Below are 21242 nucleotides of genomic sequence, written 5' to 3' on the forward strand. Positions count from 1 at the left end.
GATAATAAACTGGTGAAAGCAAGCAGCGTTGTCTTTTGGTTATTTATTTGAAGCTTCAAAGGTACATGTCTCACAGAGTATAGAGTAGTCTGCAGGAGTGCACACAGGGTATACTGTGTGTGTGTGTTTTATAGAGGACTGTTGCTGTGCAGGAAGCAAAAGAGATAAGACTTTCTCTAGAAACTATTATCTTGCAATGCTCTCATAGGGAGAGCCGCATCCTCCAGGTACGACCTTGGCGGGAAGCTACCGTGTGGTACAACAGGTCGAGTTGACCAAACAGTTTCTAAGCATAATATTATCATTTGGTTTGACCATATAAAGTAATATAAGACATTGCCACTACACCACTCACTGTTCTCTGAGACCTCCAGGATGTAGCGGATCAGAGGGCTGTTGCCATCGAAGGCCTGGGCCCATGTGAGGTTTATGGCCCTTTTCTCTGTCGTACTCAGAACTGCTATTGGATTTTCTGGAGCATGGGGCAGTTGCCTGTGTGTGTGTGTGTGTGTGTGTGTGTGTGTGTGTGTGTGTGTGTGTGTGTGTGTGTGTGTGTGTGTGTGTGTGTGTGTGTGTGTGTGTGTGTGTGTGTGTGTGTGTGTGTGTGTGTGTGTGTGTGTGTGTGTGTGTGTGTGTGTGTGTGTGTGTGTGTGTGAGGAGAGAGAGAGAGAGAGAGAGTGGGACGAAGTGATAAATATAAATTGAATCAGACAAGAGAGGCAGCAAATAACAGCATTAAACAGCCAAACTGAGAGCATTGCATTGTAAATATTAGAGGGTTTGATGGATTAGAGAGGAGAGCAGCGATAAACCACAACAGTGGGGGAAACATCCATCCATCATGTCCCGGAAGGGCGTAAATAAGCCGGAAAAAATACAGACGGCAAGATAAGACAGGGCAGACATAAGGCAAATATGCAGACCTGACTCTGAGGTGGGCATTGCGGGAGTCATTGCCCCCCACTGAGGTCACCCTGCAGGTGTATGTTCCGATGTCACCCGACCACGTTTGGGAGATGTGCAGGGTCCCGTCGGGATCCTGCCTCAGGCGTGGGGACGTGTTCACGTCAATCACCGAGCCGCTCTTCTCCCACACGTACCTGGAGGTACATTCATATACAGATATAGGAGTAGTACAGACACACACACTCGCACTCTGCGTGTGGTGACAGCAAATCTGTTTGCTTTGCGGAAGTTCATACAGCACAACACAGAAGGCGCTGACACCGATGAAAAGCCTTGTGAGGCTGATGGGAAAGGGATTTCAATCTTAAAGCCATTTTTCTCTGTCACACATACAGTACAAAAACTCTCCTCCATGCATTTTTTCTCTTGTCATAATCCCAACCGCACATATGCCTCCCAGGCCCATCTTTACACTTTACACTTTACACATGCACAACCCGGGAGCGCCTGTGATTAATTGCGACTGTTCGGGCTTTCCAGCTAATCTCCTCTGCGTTGCGTTTAATTAAAGGGCGCTGTCTGAAGTTATTACTCTGTTTACATATTCATCTGTTTACCCCGAGATCTGATCAATGCCTCGGGCCCACAGGTGACAAGCACTCTAATCACTAGGCTTTACAGACTTCATCTCACTCCCTCTGAGACAGATGCATGTGCACACACTATCATGATCAAGAATGTCGGAAGAGTTAGGAGAAGCGATGGTCTAATTCCTCAAAATCTTCCCATAGGAGGGCGTATAAGGGTGGATAAACACGACAAGATCTCTTGCTGATTTTTATAAACTAATTAAGTGCAACGTTAAACACGAGCTTGTTTTCAAAACTTGGGTTGCATTAAGTATTAGCTGCTAAAAAAAGGTTAGGGTTAAATGTGAGGACATGATTTAAAAAAAAAAAGACAATACATTTGACAATATTCCCATAAATATTTCAATGTGTGTTATCGTTACCTCACAGTGACACTGGGGTCATGGGTCACACCGCAGGTCATAACAGCCTTGGTCCCTTTGATGACACTCTGGTCTTGTGGTGGTTTATTGATGCGGGTTCGTGCTGCAAACACACACCAAGGTTGTTATTCAGAGACTATGTTTGAACAGCAGATTGAACAGAGCACTGGACTTGGACTCATCTTTCAGTCAATGTCTTTCTGTAACAGAGTGAATCAAACTATTACCATTGGGCCAAGTATTTTGCGAGGCTTTGTAAGGACTGATAAAACTCATTTAAGCTCAGAGTCATTTAGCTATACACTCATAATAGCTTGACAATGACCTCCAGCAACCAGGTACTTACTGCATCTAAGTAAACAAGCAATGGATTAAAAAATAAATGTGCTTCTTGAGATTTAGTTTGTAGTCAGAGTTTGCAGTATTTCACATCTGTGCCGGATATGATATGAAACGAGGACACAGGGTTGGCAGAAGATGCAAGCAACGAGAATGATGTGCAGAGAAAGAGAGTATCTTCTTACCCCAGACCAGTAGGTCAGATGAAGCCTCATCTATTCCCCTGGAGTTACTGGCCATGCAGGTGTAGGTCCCGGCGTCAGACAGGTGAGAGGGACTGATTAGCAGGCTGCCTGACTCCAGCAGGGTGAACCGAGGCAGCTGGACAGAGCCACTCGCCAAGACACGTTCACCTGCAGGGAAGGGAGGAAGTGATTGATGGTATGGGATAGAAGACAGGGAAAAAAATGGGGGAACAGGGAGAAAGAGAGATTAGGGTATTGGAGAAATGTCAGGGAAAGCAAACAGGAGGGAAAGCAGTGCAGCAAGTGTGAGGCAATAAAGCTTGTTTGGAGAAATTGCATATTTTGAATCCTTTCCATGGCTCTCATCTGCTTTGACAAGGCCAAACGCGGCATAATAAACCCCCCACCGCAACACCTCATGCTGTTAGCCCACGCACCTTTCTGCCATGTGATGGCTGGCCGTGGGGCTCCTGACGTTTCACAATGCAGAATGACTGACATGCTGTCAATCACGGCGCTGTCAGAGGGGCCAGCGGTGATGTTGGGCGCAATACCTGGGACGGGAGGGGTCAGCCACGCACAGACACACAAGCACACGGAGGAACACAATCAGGTGAGACAGGGGTGATAATGAGAGACATAAACAGCTTTCTCCCTAATAAAGCAGGCTCCAGCTGTGAGCTTAATAGACTTGACAAAAGAAGCGGCTGTCAGGTCTCATTCTCAGGGACAGCACTGAGAATCTGACAAGGCCCCTTCATCTCTCTGCTTCTGCCGCACATTCTCTGATTAAAAAATAGCCAATAATTGCCCGAGCATCCAAGGTAACAAATGTGTCAATGTGAAGAGATATATAGATAGATGGGTGCAGGAGGCAAGACAGAGAGAGGGGAGAAAAGAGGATTAGAGATGAGAACAGAGGAGCGGATTTAAGAATAAAAAAGAGAAGGAACAGAGAGGGGAGGATGAGCAGAATTAGGAAGCAGACGTGCAGATAGCTTTGAAATATGTTCAAGGGGACCTACTAGTAACAGCGAGGTAGGTGTTTGTCTGGATCTCTCCTGCGTGATTGCGGGCAAAGCACTGAAACATCCCAGTGTCGTCGGGCAGGAGGCCGTTGATCTGGAGACTGCCTCCCACCAAGACCCTGTACCTGGGGATCTTCACCGGGCTGATGGGCACTGCATCTTTATACCACACTATGTCTGGCTGCGGCGTGCCTGCAGAGGAAGGAAAGGATTATTTTCCTTCTTTGTCCCTGTGACCTCTTTCTGCTCTTTCTTCTGTTTTTGTTTCATACTTTCTTGCATCTTCACACATGCACTAGCACACAGATAAACACACAGCACTGACCTCGTGCCTGGCAGGGGATATCCACCACCTTCTCCATCTCTGCGCTGATGTGAGTTGGAGGCTCTTTCACAAACAGAGGATATTCTGTTTCAAAGAAGGACAAAAGCATAAAACATTGCTGCATTAAAGCCTCTAAAAAAACAACTCAACATTTGTCTGGCGTTTTATCTCGACCCTTCTCTGGTGAACAAGCATTTGCAACACTCTGGATAACATCAACTGAATGATTGAAGTTTAAAATGGCAAGAAAATTTTCTCTCAACATGGGGGTTATCATGGTGATGTAATATTTGGATAATTCAAGCTGCTCTGAGCAAGGTTAACATGTAAGCTGTTGGTTGTTTACCTAGAACGTGCAGGAAGGCCCCGGCAGTGACTGAGGCGACGCTGCTACTTCGGAGTGACGCCTCACATTCATAGAAGCCGCTATCACTGACTGCGGGCAAACTGATGACCAATCTACGGCCAAAATCTCGGATCCCTGTACTGACCAACACCCCGTCTTTCCTCCAAGTAATACTCATTTTGACGAGCGGTCTGTAGGATAAAAAGATGAAAAGGAGAGAAAGAGAGCAAGCGATATAAAAGCGTAGTTTGGGTTTTTACAGATTTATATTCTTTTTCAAGGTTACGGAGCACCGGGGGAGCAATGGGATACATCTGTCATTCTGATTAAGTCTTTGAATTGGAGATAATAGTCAGAATTCAGGAGTGAGATTGTGCGAGATACGGAAAACAGAGCGAAGCCTTGAATCAAAGGGAAGAATGGACAGCCTCAAAATGAGTGACGTACAAAATACTTTTCTATCATGTTCAAACATAAGGTTTCAAGATTCATTTGAATGACAAAATATTGGATGTGGAGGTGAGAAATGGCGTTTTGATAATGTGCATCTGTCTGTCTGTGTGTATATTTTCCTCAGTACTCATGTTTGTCTGTGTTAGCACTTACCTTGCGTTAGCGACACACTCCATGATAGCCTCGTTTCTCCCCATGGTTACACTGGTGTTCTTGGGGGCGATGATGATAGCGGGGGCGATGGGGTCTGCAGGTCCTCCCACATCTATCACACAGAAGAAGATAGAAAAATGTGAAAAATCTATAAACCATAAGCAGACGTCAGATATGCATGTGCATCTGCTTGACACGGCCAACTGAGCATGACTACATCCTTATAGAGAAAAATCTGTCACTACCACCAGCAAGTAGCCGGCATGCCACCGCCTAGCTATTAACACCCCTGTCTTTACTTTTAAATCCTCTTTCTAGAGCACACAGCATTTCCTGAGCACAGTGTTAGCCCAGGTGTTAGAAGCCATTATGTAGCAAAATTGAGACAAACACAAAAGGCGATTAAATGCAGCACCATCACTCACAGGTTTCACAGAGCCTCCAGCCAACCATCGATTCACTGCCCTCAATCAGTGATCTCTCTCTGAATCTGATCTCATTTTCCCCCACCTCCCCAGAGTACGGTATGGGGCCTGTGTGCTCGTATGTGTTTGAGTGATTGTGCGTTTACAGCGGATTTATGGTGTGTGTGTGTGTACAGTACTCTCGCATGTTTGTGTTCTTTCTCCAGGTTAATAGGCCCCCTAATCAAGTTTTTATTATCATTATTGCTATTTTGAGCAGCCTCATTGTAAATTATACCCTTTCAAGTCCCACTTCTGTGGAATCTCAGCGGTGTAATGACAACGCTTCCTGTACAAACACTGCCTGGATGTAGGCGCAGCCCTCCTGATGCTTATTGCTGTTTGGGTCTGCTCTCCTTTTGATTGCTTCACTCTTGTCTCCATCTGTAGCGTGTACAATCACGATTCCAGTTGCAGCGCATTTTTTCAAAGCCAGTTAAATAAAGTGAATAGGTTGCTGTGAAAATACAATTTACAATGTGAAATTAGATAGTTGGTTGGGCTCCCATATATTCTTAAGTGAAATGCCAACATCTGTTAAGCTGAGGGTTGAATGAAGTTCTTGGGTGCAAATGTAGACCAAAGATGCCAATTGTATTTAAAGTAGTTATATAAGCTAACTTTTAACCAACCTACAGCTTAAAAGCAAGCAGCTACTGTAGGAAGGAAAAGAAGACAAAGTTAAACGAAGCCGCTGTTGCCATTTTAGTGACATAAATACAACAAAAAAAAGGATGAAAGTTTACAAAACTAACAACATACATCCATTTTTTATTTTAAAAATAGGGTTTTGAAATTATAAATATGGACTGCGTGAGTGTGTGTTATTCAAAAGAAAATATTTTGAGGCGGATGATTAACCCATTGATTGAGGAGTAAATAGATCAATTGTTGCTACGCTGCAGACGAATGAAAGGATTTAGAATTATAGCATTTCATCACGGCGGTGCAAACATCATCTTGAGGGCATTATTGACGTTATCATTTATTTGCGAAGTGAAGACGAATAAATCCATGTAAAACAGCTTGTTGTCAAGTCATCAGAAGAGTCAGGAATTGACAACAAATTAAAAAGGATGCAATGATTGACCAAGTCCAAAGGATTTATGAGGAAAAATCACTTGGGTTAGAAGTTATTGGCTAAAATGTAAGATTACTAGCAGTTGGCTGATTTATGTCGTTTTTAATTATTCTTAATTAAAGGACAAGATTATGTGGAAAGTTTGATTGGTGTGGGTTTTATGGTCTCTGAGCTCCTGACATATAGTGCTGTAGTGGAGAAGAAATAGACGAGAGAGGAGAAGGAGAAGAAGGATCGACTGATGGGGAGAAAAAGGGAAACATTGTGTCAGCGCTAAAGTTCATTTTCTACCAAGAAGAGCAAGAGAAGAAGAATAAGGCACAAGTTGGCATTCCTTTTGGGGCGCCACTGTGAAATAATCCCCTTCAAATAGAGTGCTGACATTAGACTTTAATATCTATTAAATGTGTTACAGATGTGTGTAAATGTACAAATTAAACCAGTTTAATTAAGTTAAATACCATAATATTTGGCTGAGAATATGGTCCATGTTTGCCAATCACACAATGAAAGCTGGAAATCCATTAGACAAGTCAAATAACGCATTTTATTTTCCGGAAGACGTGATTGGTTCCTTGGCAGATACTAATGAATGTATTGCAGTTCATAAACTCTCAGTGCTGAGAATACCTCAAGTGTGTAATCTTCTAATTAAAAGGGAAAAGTAAACAACGTGGTGACCCGCATAGCAAGTTCCTGATACTAATGTCCACACATTGTCAACATATGTCTGTGTCCTAAGACAATCTTAAACACCAGTCGACCGTAGAGAATTTCACAGTCTAAAGAAGAAATATGAAAGCAAGAAAGCAAAGCAAAATGTCTGCCCACTTTGAGTGTTAGCCAGTGTCAGTTTGCTTTTTGCTATAAGACTCGTCTCTGTGTCATTGGTATGCTCCCTTTGGAACAACTCGCTCCCTCCGCTGCATATTAGTTTCCTTCACAAATGCAAAATGAACAAATGCAACAGTAAACACCTTATTGACTTTCAAATGCAAAATACGGTTGTGTGATCCGCAAGGTCAGATTCAGTGATATTCAGTGATATCTAGTCCCCACAGATTGCTGTGTCATGCGGATTGAGCACTGAATTACAAACACTGTATTAACAATATGATGAGCAGATGCTGAAGCGAGCGAGAAGCTGTTATTAAAAATATGCAGCTCCACATGGGAGCCGGTTAAATTCTCATTTGATAGTCAAAACCACATTAAATAACTCATTCAAATCACATGGGATCCTCTGAGATCTTTTATCAAATATTTGCGTGTGGTTTGAAATATTACCACAAATATCTTCATAGACTGCTCGGAAATACATTTTGGTGGCTTCTTAAATTGTCTAGTTGTAGTCAGCAAGTCATTTTGTCTAGTTAAAAGTAAGAAACAGTGGGTGGTAGAATATGAATAACTTTGTTCAGATGAAAGAAGGTGATCGTAGGTGGGAGGATGGAGAAGCATCAGGTTCAGCTAAACACTAATGATGTAACTATACACATGCAGGAGCATTGCCAAACTTATTTTGAAGTTGTGTGAGCATGTTTAAGTGACATCGACCTTCTCATCTGAGAGAAATGTGTGTGTGTGTGTGTTTAATCATTCCCCGTGTGCTCAGTGTCATCTTCATAAATCTGCTTTTTGTGGGGTATGATTAAACTGAAGGTCCACTTTATAGGTCTGTACACCGAGACAGTCAGAGAGGTGCTGCAGGAGCTCCACCTCACACACCTCGTGACTGTATTTCACTTCTCAAGACAGAGGTCGGAGGAGGACGACTGTCGAATGAGAGGACGACCATTGAAGGAAATGGGTATGATTATATCTGTTTTTCGCAAGGGAGGGAAGAAGAAGCGGCAGAAAGGACTGATATGATGGGCGGCCAGTAGAGAGCGCTACCTCAGTTTTGATTGTCTTTGACTGATCACCTGTTGTGTAGCTGCTCTGTTCAACAGAGGTGGGAAGTAGTGGAGTACAAATTCGTTACTGCACTGATTCCTCCAAAATTACCTACCCCACCTTTAAGTACATTTTTCTGGTTTTCAGTAGTTTACTCCACTACTTCTGATGAATTTTTACTTCTTACATTTTTAACACAAATACCTGAGACTTTCTACTTCTAACAGTTTCAAAACAGGTTCCTTACTTTAGTTTTAATCTGTGTTTGGTGGCGTGATCATTATTATTTAGAGTCAGTGCGTATTGATTTTAAGACGATCCGTGTATCCATCATTTCCTGGTCTTCTCTAAAGAAGAGGGACCAAGGAAAACGTTGTCATGTTGCCGTTGTTCAGCATGGAAACATTCATTAGCCAACAATGACATTATTGTTACATTAATATAAAGGGAGGTCAGTTACTCTTAAAACAGTTTATGGGTACTTTTTTAAGTACATTTCAAAGCCCATACTTCTTTACTTTTACTTGAGCAAAGAAGTTTAGTCTATACTTTTACCAGAGTATTTTTAAACATGAGTATCTGTACTTCTATTAGAGTAAAGGATGTGTGTACTTTTGCCATCTCTGCTGTTCAATAAACAGATGTTGAGCTGAAAAATAATAAGAACAAAACTTTTTGGTAACACTTTATATTAAAGTACACAAATTAACCATCAACCAGTTGTTAATCAACATGCATATTAGCAGTATATTGGCTCTTTATTAGTCATTATAAAACACTTATTAATGGCTTATTCTACATGATCTAATGACCCGCTAGTGCGGCGTGTTTTGTTGGGTGGGAGAAAGCATTTTTATGACGCACATGGATCTGTATGTGTACTCACTCTCCACTGTCAGCATGATGGGCTGACTGGTTTTGTTCTCCCCATTCTTGTCATTGACCGCCTGGGCGTAGTAGCGTCCCGCATCAGGGGCCACAGTGGACAGGATGACCAGCGTGTTGTCCAGGGTGATGGCACTGTATGAGTAAATGTTCATGCACACACCAGTTCAAGATACCTTTTATAGACATTGCATTGCCTTACATGTATTCCCATGAAACTCACTTAAACTCAGCTTCACAGTAATAAAGACACAAACGACTTAAGGTAGCATTGAAAGTAGTTCAATCAAAATGGGGTCACCAATCCAGCTCCCTATTAATCAATCATCCCCAGACAACGGGTGTGCGTTACAGATGTGTCCTACTCAAAACAACACACACACACACACACACACACACACACACACACACACACACACACACACACACACACACACACACACACACACACACACACACACACACACACACACACACACACACACACACACACACACACACACACACACACACACACACACACCCACACACACACACACACACACACACACACACACACACACACACACACACACACACACACACACACACACACACACACACACACACACACACACACACACACACACACACACACACACACACACACACACACACATTATGTCTGCAAAGAAGCATACAAAAACTTTTATGAGCACTTTGATTTTCAAGGTACTGTCGTGTCTTAAATGAATCGTTCTGGATCTTTCTCCTTATTTGAAACTCACAGCTTTCGGGTATAAATACAACAAGTAAAAGACAGTAAAACTAATTGAGGTGAGTCTTGAAAATAAATGTATATATCTCGATAGAATAATAAGTCTTTCATGAGCTTTGAATTTAGATGTCTACATATTTGAAGTCTAAAAGCCACAGTCAAAGCCAATCTGTGTGCAACCTACCCCAGTGTACAATGAGATGAATAATTGCAACAGACAGATGCAAAAAGGGTAAGCACATACAGTCAATGATCTAGCAATAAACACAGCTATATCTTGTCAATTATGTAAAGTTGATATAATGTGTGAGCATCATTTTGGCTTGCCTGATCAGAGGAGTGTATTCTAGGCTCAAGATTGACTTGACATTTGTGATAATTGTAAAAACTGCACACCAGCAATTAGCTTGAAAAAATACCGAGCTATTCATTTAAGATCCTTCTGGAGTATGGCTAAATGTTGGTTAGGCTGATAGGCTCAAATGTTTGAGAGGGGCCCATTAAATGAGAGCTGACGGTAAGCACACGGTCAGATTAGGCTCTTCGTATCCGTCAGCATCTGCCTGATCGCTGCAGGATAAACAGACACACTCCTGGACAATTAAGAGCTGTGACACTCACAGAGTCAATAGACACTTGCACCGACACACAAACAACAACACACACACACACACGCCTGTGAATATCAATGTGGCCTGACACAAAGCAGGCACACCAGCGGTAAATGCAAAGTGTCCTGTCAGTGGCTCTCATTGTCACAGAGCAAAGATTCACCACTTCACTTGTGATAAGAGTCAGCTGCATAGTTACGGGCTGTGGAATGGGCAGAATCATTAACAGAAGGGGTTGGGGTTTTTACTCTGTGCTTGTGCTAACTTTTTTGTTGGCCTCGCAGGCAGAGGTAACACGCCCCGATCCGTTCTTGAAGCAGGAGCATAAAACTCATGTCAGCTATGGCATGGTAGAGTTAAGCTGCTGGATAATGCATGAGAAGATAATTTTTTGAGAAGTTGTGGAGACATTTATTTCAGGTTTCATGCTTCACAATGTCTCTTCAGGGGAAATGTCTTATTTGAACAGGCAAGAATCCAGTGAGCAGAAATAAATGCTACTACACACAATGAGACTCGCAGCAAAGCCCGTACAGATATACAGTCTCCCACTGTGCACATTTAGCCTCACACATTTTCTTCCCACAAACATGCACACACAAATCCACCCAGGGGTGAGAGCTGTCAGTCAAACATATCATCAATTGTGGCCTTTTGTCCAATTTAGTCTAATTGGTTCCCCTGCTGCCTTCTCTATCTCTTCCCTTCAATCATTCCGCCTGCAAAGTCAATAGGGGCGATATAATAACCCACTTTATCATTGAGAGGTGATTCAATGATGAACACTGGGCCCGCGCCAACATTTGTTCATCAACTTCTCTGCTAAACTTCACTCATGGAGCTGGTGGTATTGGAGGAAATCTGTGAGCGGTATTGAACTTCTTGGAATTCTCTGAAGTGAAAGATGTTCTGCTTCAACAGCAGCTCACGTTCATCGACAACTATATATATATATATATATATTTATATATATTTATATATATGCTATTGCTCAGACACAAGCAGAGACAAAAAGAGACACACAAAAGAGTCAATTGCACACACTCAGATCAAACCAAACTAACCAAAGTAGACTTACATTCGGCTGCTGGAGGGAATCTTACGCCCATCTCTGAACCAGGTGATCTGTGGCCTGGGGAAGCTGTGTATTTGCGGTGAGTGGATGAGAGCACCCTCACCCTGAGATACAGTTTGAGACTTCTCCACTTCCACAAAACCACCGATATCTAGCAGGCATACAGAATGCAGTGTAAGAAGTGGAGAATTAATACAAGAAGAGAACATTTTAGAAATGAATCCAGCAGAAGGGAAAACAAAGATTGTCATAATTATCAAATGATGTACCTTTCTCAAAAAATAAGCTTCTTTACTCAGTGACTCATCCACATACTGTGCTTGACAACCCTTTAATAAAAACGGTGTCCTCCTCTTGCACTATTGGATGTATGGAAATAAACCAACACTTACAGGCAACCTGCACTTCAGTACTGCACTGCATTATAGCTCCCACTCGATTCCTCACAATGCAGCGGTAGTGGCCAGCATGCGACCGGTCAAGCGAGGGCATCAGGTACCTAATGGGTATACAAAACACAAAGATCCATTAGTCATCATCAGAATGACAGACAGCAGCATTTTTCATCTTTTCGCTTTTATCCCTCACACTCAAGATGCTAAATTAATCGAGATGTTTCATTGGGCACCTGAAACACAGCATACATTGCATTTAAGGTCCCACTTATATATATGAGACATAAATGTTTCTAAATTCAAGAATATAACAGAGCAGAGATGAAGTGTGATTCAGTGACAATGTGGAGAAGGACAGTAGGTCCAAGGGAAAAACATTCTTCTTCTTAAGGCCAGCTGTGGAGAAAAACAGCACAGAGAGTTTCTTTGTTGTAGGACTAAAGAAAAACATTGCTATTTCCATCAATGAGGTTGTGGTTTGTTTTTCTGGCTGTCAGTGGGATTATAGAAAAAAACGACAGGCCAGATTATTTATGAAACTAGGTAGACGGGTTTAGCGTGGTTCAAGGATACCTACCTTTTGAAACCGGATTCCATTCAAGGGGCATTGACATTTACATTTGTTAGCATTTCAGTATTTGTGCTGCATTCATTTGGTGTTGGAATAATCAGAACAATGATTTCCCTAAAATTCCAGGAAACAGCTTTCAACTTGTTTTTAAAAAGGCACTGAGCAATACAATACAACACCTTTTATTTTGTCATAAACAAACCAAAGTCTGAAAAACGTCTTCTCAAGTGGGAAAATGCAGCCATCCGAGGAGCACGTGAAGGCAGCATTTCCTTGGTGGAGGTTTTTTCTGAGAGCCATTTTAGTTATTCTGTATCTTCCGTGGGTTTAATCAAATCACACAAGCAACTCTCACCTGTTAGTCCTGTGCGGCCATAACACTGTCTGTCCCCTGATGTGCATTCATGTTAAATGGTGTGTGTGAAATGCCAGGTAGATAACCCCAGAACTGAGTCCCCTTTAATTGGTTTGCTACAGCCACTTAGGAGTGAGGAATCCACCCTTGCCATGTTCCCCCTGCACTGCAATTCAGGGAAGGGGTGGATAGGGGGGGGTCTAGTCTGATTAAATGGATTCCAGTTCTCCTCTTTGATCAGGGCTGGTGAAGAATAACAAGCAGAGGGCTGGCCTGCAAAGCAGACCCTGAGACTAAGCCACGTGAGAGCACAGCCAAATACTGAAGAAAGTCAGGGAAAGAAGAGGAGGTGGAGAAGAGGGGAGAAAGGATGTGAGAGAGGGAGAGAGACATATGGGGGTGGGAAAGTGTGTGGTAGTGGTGGGGTTTGGGGAGTGGTGTAGCCAGTGATAGCAATCAGACAATGCCACCTGAGAGAGTATGTCCATGTCTAGGGGGCTAGACAGACTGTGAGTAGAGCGTGAAGGAAACAAGTCTAGAATTAGAAAGAAACTGACTTTCACCTCGGACTGCAACTGTGACTTCTGAACATGCATGCAGGCTGCCACACTGGCACACAGGCATACCGTAAATTGGACAAATGGGAACACTGATGTATTCCCACATACAGTATACACACACATTTTCCACCAAGGCGTTTCCAGGGTTGGTTTGTAGCCAGTGCCCGGCTGCGAAACAGTTGATCGTGTTTTCACTGCAGAGACACCTGCTCTTGGCCCTGAAAACGGGTTCAACTTGGGCACCATTGGGCATATTTGCTTGGCCAGCACTGAGAACTGAGAGCCACAAAGAGCCTGCCACACATCAGAGGCTTCAGTGGAGCAACAACGCTTTCTGGGAACAGTAGAGAATTGTTGCAGAAGCAGTAGTGCGGAGATCCCAAAGTGGCTAGAACGCAAACACACACACAAATGCCGAGGAACATTAACCAGGCATGCGTGAGACGTATTATTTATTACAGACCATACTTTGCAAAAAGCCATGCCTGCTATCATTGTGGTACCAACAAAGCACTCATTCAAAGTATTTATGATGCATAATTAACATGCTGTATGTCTGCCCGGTTGTTGTTCCACGACTTGGAGTTTTATATAATGTGTGCTTGCATTCCTCCATTCAACATAACAGAAATAAAACAAGTACTTATTAGTATGTTGGCTCTTAATCTTATAATGATTTGTCAAAATGGCTTCAGTGGCTAGGCTAACATAATCCATGTAATGAGTAAGAGAGATACTCCACATACACAATTCTTACTATCTCCTATTTCTTTTTTCTGCAGTATGTTGCCAAACATGGTCAAATATATATTTATAGGGAAATATGCATCAGGGGAAGGTACTTTCTGTGGCCGCAGTTGGCCAATGCTACTGAACCCTACTGGCACACTATTGGCCACGTCACTCTGGAGAAGAGTATACAGTCGAGGAGGTTGCGCTTGCAATCCATCTGGCTTTTGGAACTTTAATAGCAACGTAATTTGCGTCTGTTGTTGTTGTTGTTGTTGCGAGGGATCTTCACGCTGCCACGTAAGCAGTGAGGTCATGATGTGACTCCTCTGTGGCTCTGGTCTGTGGAAAAGCGCGCTGGTTCTTAAATGGTTGTACCAACTGCAAACCAAACTAGCCCCAGCACTGAACTTGAACGAAACTCATTTCAGTGGAAAAGGGTAAGGGCCTTGTTAGCTCAGGCTATAGCTTTGTCTGGACACTTTGTGCTGTTAGTAGAATTCTTAAGCCATGTGTTTAGAGGCTGAAGTATAAGGGTAATACAAAAGTGCCCAGAAGAACTCCACGGTCAGTGAAGCAGCATCGTTCTGCTGACGGAGCAAAGTAGCCCACCCACACTGCACAATCTGATGAAGAATATGCATTGTTAGATTTCGTTGCAGCAATGATAGTTTCAACAAGCAGCAAGAGAGAAAAGAAGAGTTATCTGCTCGCATCATCTCTGCATGTTGAATACACTCTGAGATACAAATCGGAATAAATCTGACAATCCCCTGAACATAATGTCATGTCCCAGGGGAGACATGCAGCCAAATCAGTCTTGCATAAATCCATAGAAATGAGTCTTCAATATGAATGAAAATGAGCAATCAAGCTATTAGTTACAATAAAATGCCCACTAAAATGTCCCATGTAGTATGCTAATTATAGTATGCTAAATAAATGATAGAATCAGCTCGGGCAAGCAAGTTTGCATTCCTCACCTGTATTCCAAGGAGAAACGTGTGAGCTCAGTCCCATTGTAGATCCATTTGAATTCCAGGGGCCAGCTGCCCTCTGCCATGCAGGTAAGGACCAGACGGTTCCCCTCCAGATGAACCTGGGTCTGAGGAGGCTCCATCTTAAAATAAGGTGGGACATCATCTACTGAAAAAAAGAAATAGAAGAAGGGAAGGAGAAAAGTGAGAGTGAGGTACAAATAAATATTGTAAAAGGAAGGAAAGGAAGGGTAGTTTGTAAGAAAGGCAGCAATTCTGTGATTCAGAAACCCCGTGAGCAGAAACAACACAATTACAGCAATTCACAGGACATAAGGACTCAGAACAAGCTATTTGTATGTTTCTCCTGCACTGATTGGGAACTTGAAGGTCGACGGGAAAGCCTGCCAAAAAGCACATGACATACGTTTTTACAGTGAAAGCAGGCTACTCTTTTATTTCAAACTGAAATGCTTTGGCAAAGAGGTAGAAGAGCACTTTTGTACAGCAGAGGAAGTGTAAATTAACTCTTCCATACCTCTTGATCAGTAAAAGAGGATGGGGAGAAAGGCGGGGGATGGAGAGAGGAGGGGAGGGGGAAAATACAGAAAGCAGAAGGAGAGAAATACAGCCGAGATTGTACACGAAAAAAGAGTAAGTAAGCAGAAGGAAGAGCAAGTGCAAAACTAGGGGAGCAAAGGAGGTGGGGTGGTAGGGGCTGCTTTAGAAAACACAAAGTTTCCCAGCCCTAAACCCCCTTCTGTGACAGGATGAGTTATGCTCTGTGCTTCCCTTCATTTATCTTTATAGTTCTCTAATGCAGCCAGATTATACAGGCCCCATCCGCAGCACTGCACACAGCCAGGGCAGCCACAGAAAGCCTTTAAGGTGATACGCAAGGTCCAGTGCTGGGTTTGGAGACAAAGTGCTTTCATTTGAGCTGATGAAAAAGGCATGATCAGACCTATTGATCTGTCTGCCTTGCAAGCCACAGGCGACACTGAGCCGATTGTGCCAGTGTTGGTGGCGGGCTAATTAAAGTCTGTATTAATAGTTGCAGTAAGCTGCCAAGGCCTGAAGCACGCCTGGTCGTAGGTCTAGCACACTAGCTGACTCACTCTCTCGGCAGATTGCTGGAGCCTTATTTTCCATTTTCCTCCACATCCAGGTTAACGCTCCAAGATTTATGGCGGTGAATGCAAGGGACAGCGTGGTTGAACCAGGTGAATGTGAGGGCAGCCTCACCAAGCAGGAAAGGGGATGTAGAAAATTGAACCTGATTGAAAGTGTAAATAAAAGAATGACTGTGCACCTCTGTGTCTCATATAGGTGGCCATGCGCACACTAACAAACTCAGATAAGACACACATATACTGTACACACCAGCACACACAATACCCCTGGAGGCTGCAGCTTACTCCCCCTTCTATTACCCTCAAAGACACCACTCATAAAAGGAGGCAAGCAAACAGCAGCCACGTCAACGCGTTCTGCTTCCAAAACCAGTCCTTACCTTTTTCCAGTTTTGTAAAAACAATTTCCCACTACCGGAATAATCTGTTCTTCCTACCCTTGCATGGACTTTCCCTACACAAACACTGTCACACCTAACAGGCCCTTGAAACTGATCTGTCCGAGCCCAAATGTAGAAGCCATTCCTTTTGTTCCCCAGGCAGTAGGCCTACCCGCTGGAGAGGTGGCTTGACTGTAATTCCATCCACCAGTAAATGCATTCTCTCCACACACACACACACACACACACACACACACACACACACACACACACACACACACACACACACACACACACACACACACACACACACACACACACACACACACACACACACACACACACACACACACACAGACAAACACACACACACACACACACACACACACACACACACACACACACACACACACACACACACACACACACACACACACACACACACACACACACACACACACACACACACACACACACACACACACACACACACACACACACACACACACACACACACACACACACACACACACACCCACACACACACACCCACACACACACACACACACACACACACACACACACACACACACACACACACACACACACACACACACACACACACACACACACACACACACAGAGGCTTTGAGGAGTGGTGAGAAGATACAGAGATTGCTAAGAGGCAAAGAAAGACATTGTGGCTACATGCACTTAGCAATGCTTCTCCATCAACAAGCCTCCATTAGAGACCTGAACACGCCAAACCCAGAATCACACATTGATCGTCTGAGGCGAGAAATATGCGTAAAAAGTTACTGATGTAAAATTGGGCAAAGGGGTACTGAGTGCACAGTTATTACCGTTGTAGTTACCTGTTTTAATGCCTTTCATGTGTTTATATTGCCACTGGCTATCCGTAGCGCCTATTACCAATTTTACATTTCGACCGAAGTCTATATTTTCAGGTAGAACCTCAGAGAAAAGGTCACTATTTAAGATCAAATACTGTTCAGGTCCGACGTCCAACAAAGATCGCTCACCATGCAAACGCATCTGAAGTGATCTTTAGGATCTTTAAGACGCAGTGAAAAGTTAAATGACTGCTGACTGTTAACATTTCTTACTGCTGAAGGAAGATGGGAACAATTCCCTCGCACACTGGGCTCTTGCAACTAATGAGTTTCCGACAGAGAACCTCTCCACTGACCCTCATTCTCCTCTTCCTCTTCATCACTGTGCTTTTGATCTCTGCAGTGAACCACAGAGGTCAACAAAGGCTGATACTTGTTGGTGCCTGTGCTGGACAATCCATTTGTTTTAAGAGTGTGTTTTCTTATTTTTATTGTTTCTTACGTCAGCCACTGCAGATAAATACTTGTGCATGTCAACGTGGGAACTTCTGTGTTTTTCTTTGCTCGTGCAGATGAAAGTTTTCCCATGTAATAACAGTACAAAGCTCTCATTCACTAGAGATGGCTCACTGAGTGTGCAGCTGTCAATAATGTGTCCGTTGTTTTTACCTCCACTGTTGTATCATCATCGCTTAGCGGATCCATCATTTCTCTCAGGTGTCATCTAGTCTTACAGCAGTGTGGCTTCATGCAACAAAAGCATGCTGTACATACCAAATACATACAGCAGCACATGTCTCGTGGTTACAGAAACACAATCCAGTATAGACCAACATGTGAATGTACATTCAACGTAATGATTGGAGGACAATGGTCCATCAGAGAGAGGCTGCACTGTGTCAAGGTAAAGCTGACATCCTTTCTTGAAGGTGGAGGGGGTGGAGGGATACAAAAATAAAGAATTTGCCATGAAGAACTGTCGCTCCCTCCATTCCAGCAAAGAATGAAGGGTTGGTTTAGCAGGTGCAGTGCGTGCGAGCTGCAGGCTACCAGATGCAAAGCTAGAGGGCAGTCCTTCTGGCCCGTGAATCCCTGCAGCACTATGAACAAAGATAAAAGCCGACCAAAATGGCTCAGCAGATCTAGGGTAGACCAAAGACCTGGGAGGACCAGGAGGGCTTTAATGTGGCTGATGTGCAGAGCAGCTCCCCGACGGTTAAAATGCACCACCATTCACCCATTCACCAAAGATATGAACACACCTTATTCTAACCTGACAGCTGAGGTTGAATGGTGGCATGGCTCCGACAGGGTCCCCTGCTGCATACACATCATTGTAATGGCTGTGAGACAAAGACCACAGACACAGGGGCAGCTTTATAAACCAAGGCCTATTGTGCTCCCCATTGCGCCATGCTGGCATCCAATCACACAGACGGTGTTCGCATTCGTCTTTTGTCTTGTATTATTTCTGTTGCTTATTTTGTGGCTCACCTCCTTACCCCTGCTCCCCTCCAGCAGCAGGGAGCTCTTCTGCCCTCTGTGTAATCCTCAGGTACGTTTGTACTGTATGTAACCACATCCTGGCTGGCACTCTTGAGATGCGGGGATACAGTGGAACACCCTGCCTGTAGAAAACATTTAGAGGTCTACTGTCTAGTTATCCTCTCACTTCTTCTATATGATTCATTCACTCCACCTTGCTGTCTCTTTCTCTCCACCTCTCCCTTGACACACTCTTGTACATACATATGCACATACTTCCCTGCTACATGGACCATCTCCAGTCCTCTTCATGGTGCATCTTGTCATCCAGGAAAATGTATTGCTGTCATTTAGCCTCTCCAATCGGACTTTAACCTGCGAGATGGGTCATGGTTAGCCTCTCTGATGGGGGTGATGCTACAGTCATGGCGCTGACCTTGGCCTAGTAATGGCTTGGTGAAAGGGTGTGGGTTGCGGGGTTGGTGGAGGGGGGGTTAAAAGCATCTTAAAAGCTGATGAAACATTTCCTTTATGGTTACACCACACACACACACACACACACACACACACACACACACACACACACACACACACACACACACACACACACACCCACACACACACACACACACCCTCACACACACACACACACACACACACACACACACACACACACACACACACACACACACACACACACACACACACACACACACACACACACACACACACACACACACACTTGGGATGTGTGGCTTCACAGGTTGAGATGAGAATGTGTTGGTTCTTTTCACAATGAAATAAACCCACACACACATATTCACACCTCCACCCCCAGCAAAAACACCATCTCCATCCTGGAGGTCAGGCTGATCGGTCACTCTGCCACCAGCTGCTGTCACCGTGACAACTGGCACCCCACTAGTTTACACTCCAACACTTAGGTGAGTCAGAAAAAAGGCGGACAAGGAGGGGTGGAATTAAGAAAGGCAGCCAACGAGAAAAGACAGAGAGGAGGAAGAGAGACCGGGAAACAGATGGTGGGAGAAATGCACAGCGTAATGATAGGAGAGAGATTGAGGAGTTATGTAGAGGCTGGAGGAGGTGAGGGACTGAGAGGGGTAACAGAAGAAATGGAAAGAGAGAGGGGGTGTCCTCCAACGCTAGGCAGCAAGGTGAAGCGACCCATTACAGCCGAAGCCAAACAAGCAGGCCAGGCCTGAAAGACAGGGAGAGGAGATGGAGAGCCTCCATCTTACCCTACACTCATTTAGAGAAATGGCCCATGTATCAGCAGCTGCCAGTCCATCACAGCTCCATGTTCCTTCCCCCTTTGTATTTATAGCCCCTAGAACATGTTAGTGCCCCATCCTGTTGGACTATACTGTATACAATCTCTTTGTTGTAGCAATAGGTTTTTTGATGGCCCAAGTGACATGCCTTTATAAGCTCATAGAGTCATGCTCACTGCTCAGAGGACAGAGATGAAGCTAGAATATGGATTTTCTGATGTTAAGCTGTCTGAAATGTTTTTCTTTTTGATGATGCATCTGCTTTGATGTTGCAGAGAAAGTCCTCAGGTCGCCGCAGATGAAAAATAGCCCGCATCCCAGCTGTGTTTAGTGGATCGCCACGGGTTAATTGATGCGTAATTGATGTGATTAATTGAGGTGTAATGTACCGCAGTGACGTGTCTGGGATCCCACTCGCCGCGGGCCTGTGTGGGTGCGTGTGCGTCTATCTGATGCTTCAGCAACACAATTAGAAGCACTAGCATCCAGCCAACGAGTGGAGATTTAATTATGAGCGAAGACGGAGCGTGAGGCCAGTCAATAGGCAGCAGATTGAATTATCTGGACGGACACACACACACACACACACACACACACACACACACACACACACACACACACACACACACACACACACACACACACACACACACACACACACACACACACACACACACACACACACACACACACACACACACACACACACACACACACACACACACACACACACACACACACACACACACACACACACACACACACACACACACACACACACACACACACACACACACACACACACACACACACACACACACACACACACACACACACACACACACGGTTTGCCTCACTCCACCTCTCTGCTCTGCTCTGCATATCTCGATATCTATTTTTCTTTTTTGATTCCCTCCTCTCTTTTCCTATCTTAAGTTCTCTTCTCAACAATGTCAGTGTCCTCCCTTTGTGTTGTGGCAGTTTCTCTTTTGTGG

At 44.0% G+C, this 21242-nt stretch overlaps 1 protein-coding gene across 9 annotated transcripts in view; it reads right to left on the reverse strand.

The window, feature by feature from the left end:
• Window positions 1-21242, reverse strand: part of sdk2a (sidekick cell adhesion molecule 2a) — an 88080-nt gene that overhangs the window by 24642 nt on the left and 42196 nt on the right. For 7 of the 9 annotated variants that reach the window (XM_034089164.1, XM_034089159.1, XM_034089163.1 and 4 more), the window contains exons 2-14: window positions 15110-15272; window positions 11909-12015; window positions 11520-11667; window positions 9075-9208; window positions 4748-4859; window positions 4142-4332; window positions 3796-3879; window positions 3468-3662; window positions 2880-2996; window positions 2443-2610; window positions 1919-2021; window positions 924-1100; window positions 356-492 (exon numbers count right to left, since the gene is read on the reverse strand). In XM_034089164.1, the coding sequence (XP_033945055.1) occupies window positions 356-492; window positions 924-1100; window positions 1919-2021; window positions 2443-2610; window positions 2880-2996; window positions 3468-3662; window positions 3796-3879; window positions 4142-4332; window positions 4748-4859; window positions 9075-9208; window positions 11520-11667; window positions 11909-12015; window positions 15110-15272 (1836 nt within the window). The remainder of the gene's footprint in view (window positions 1-355; window positions 493-923; window positions 1101-1918; window positions 2022-2442; window positions 2611-2879; window positions 2997-3467; window positions 3663-3795; window positions 3880-4141; window positions 4333-4747; window positions 4860-9074; window positions 9209-11519; window positions 11668-11908; window positions 12016-15109; window positions 15273-21242) is intronic. The other 2 variants (XM_034089162.1, XM_034089158.1) reach the window with 1 other exon arrangement.

Source organism: Pseudochaenichthys georgianus, chromosome 8 (assembly GCF_902827115.2).
Source record: "Pseudochaenichthys georgianus chromosome 8, fPseGeo1.2, whole genome shotgun sequence".
In the NCBI taxonomy this organism is placed as follows: Eukaryota; Metazoa; Chordata; class Actinopteri; order Perciformes; family Channichthyidae; genus Pseudochaenichthys; species Pseudochaenichthys georgianus.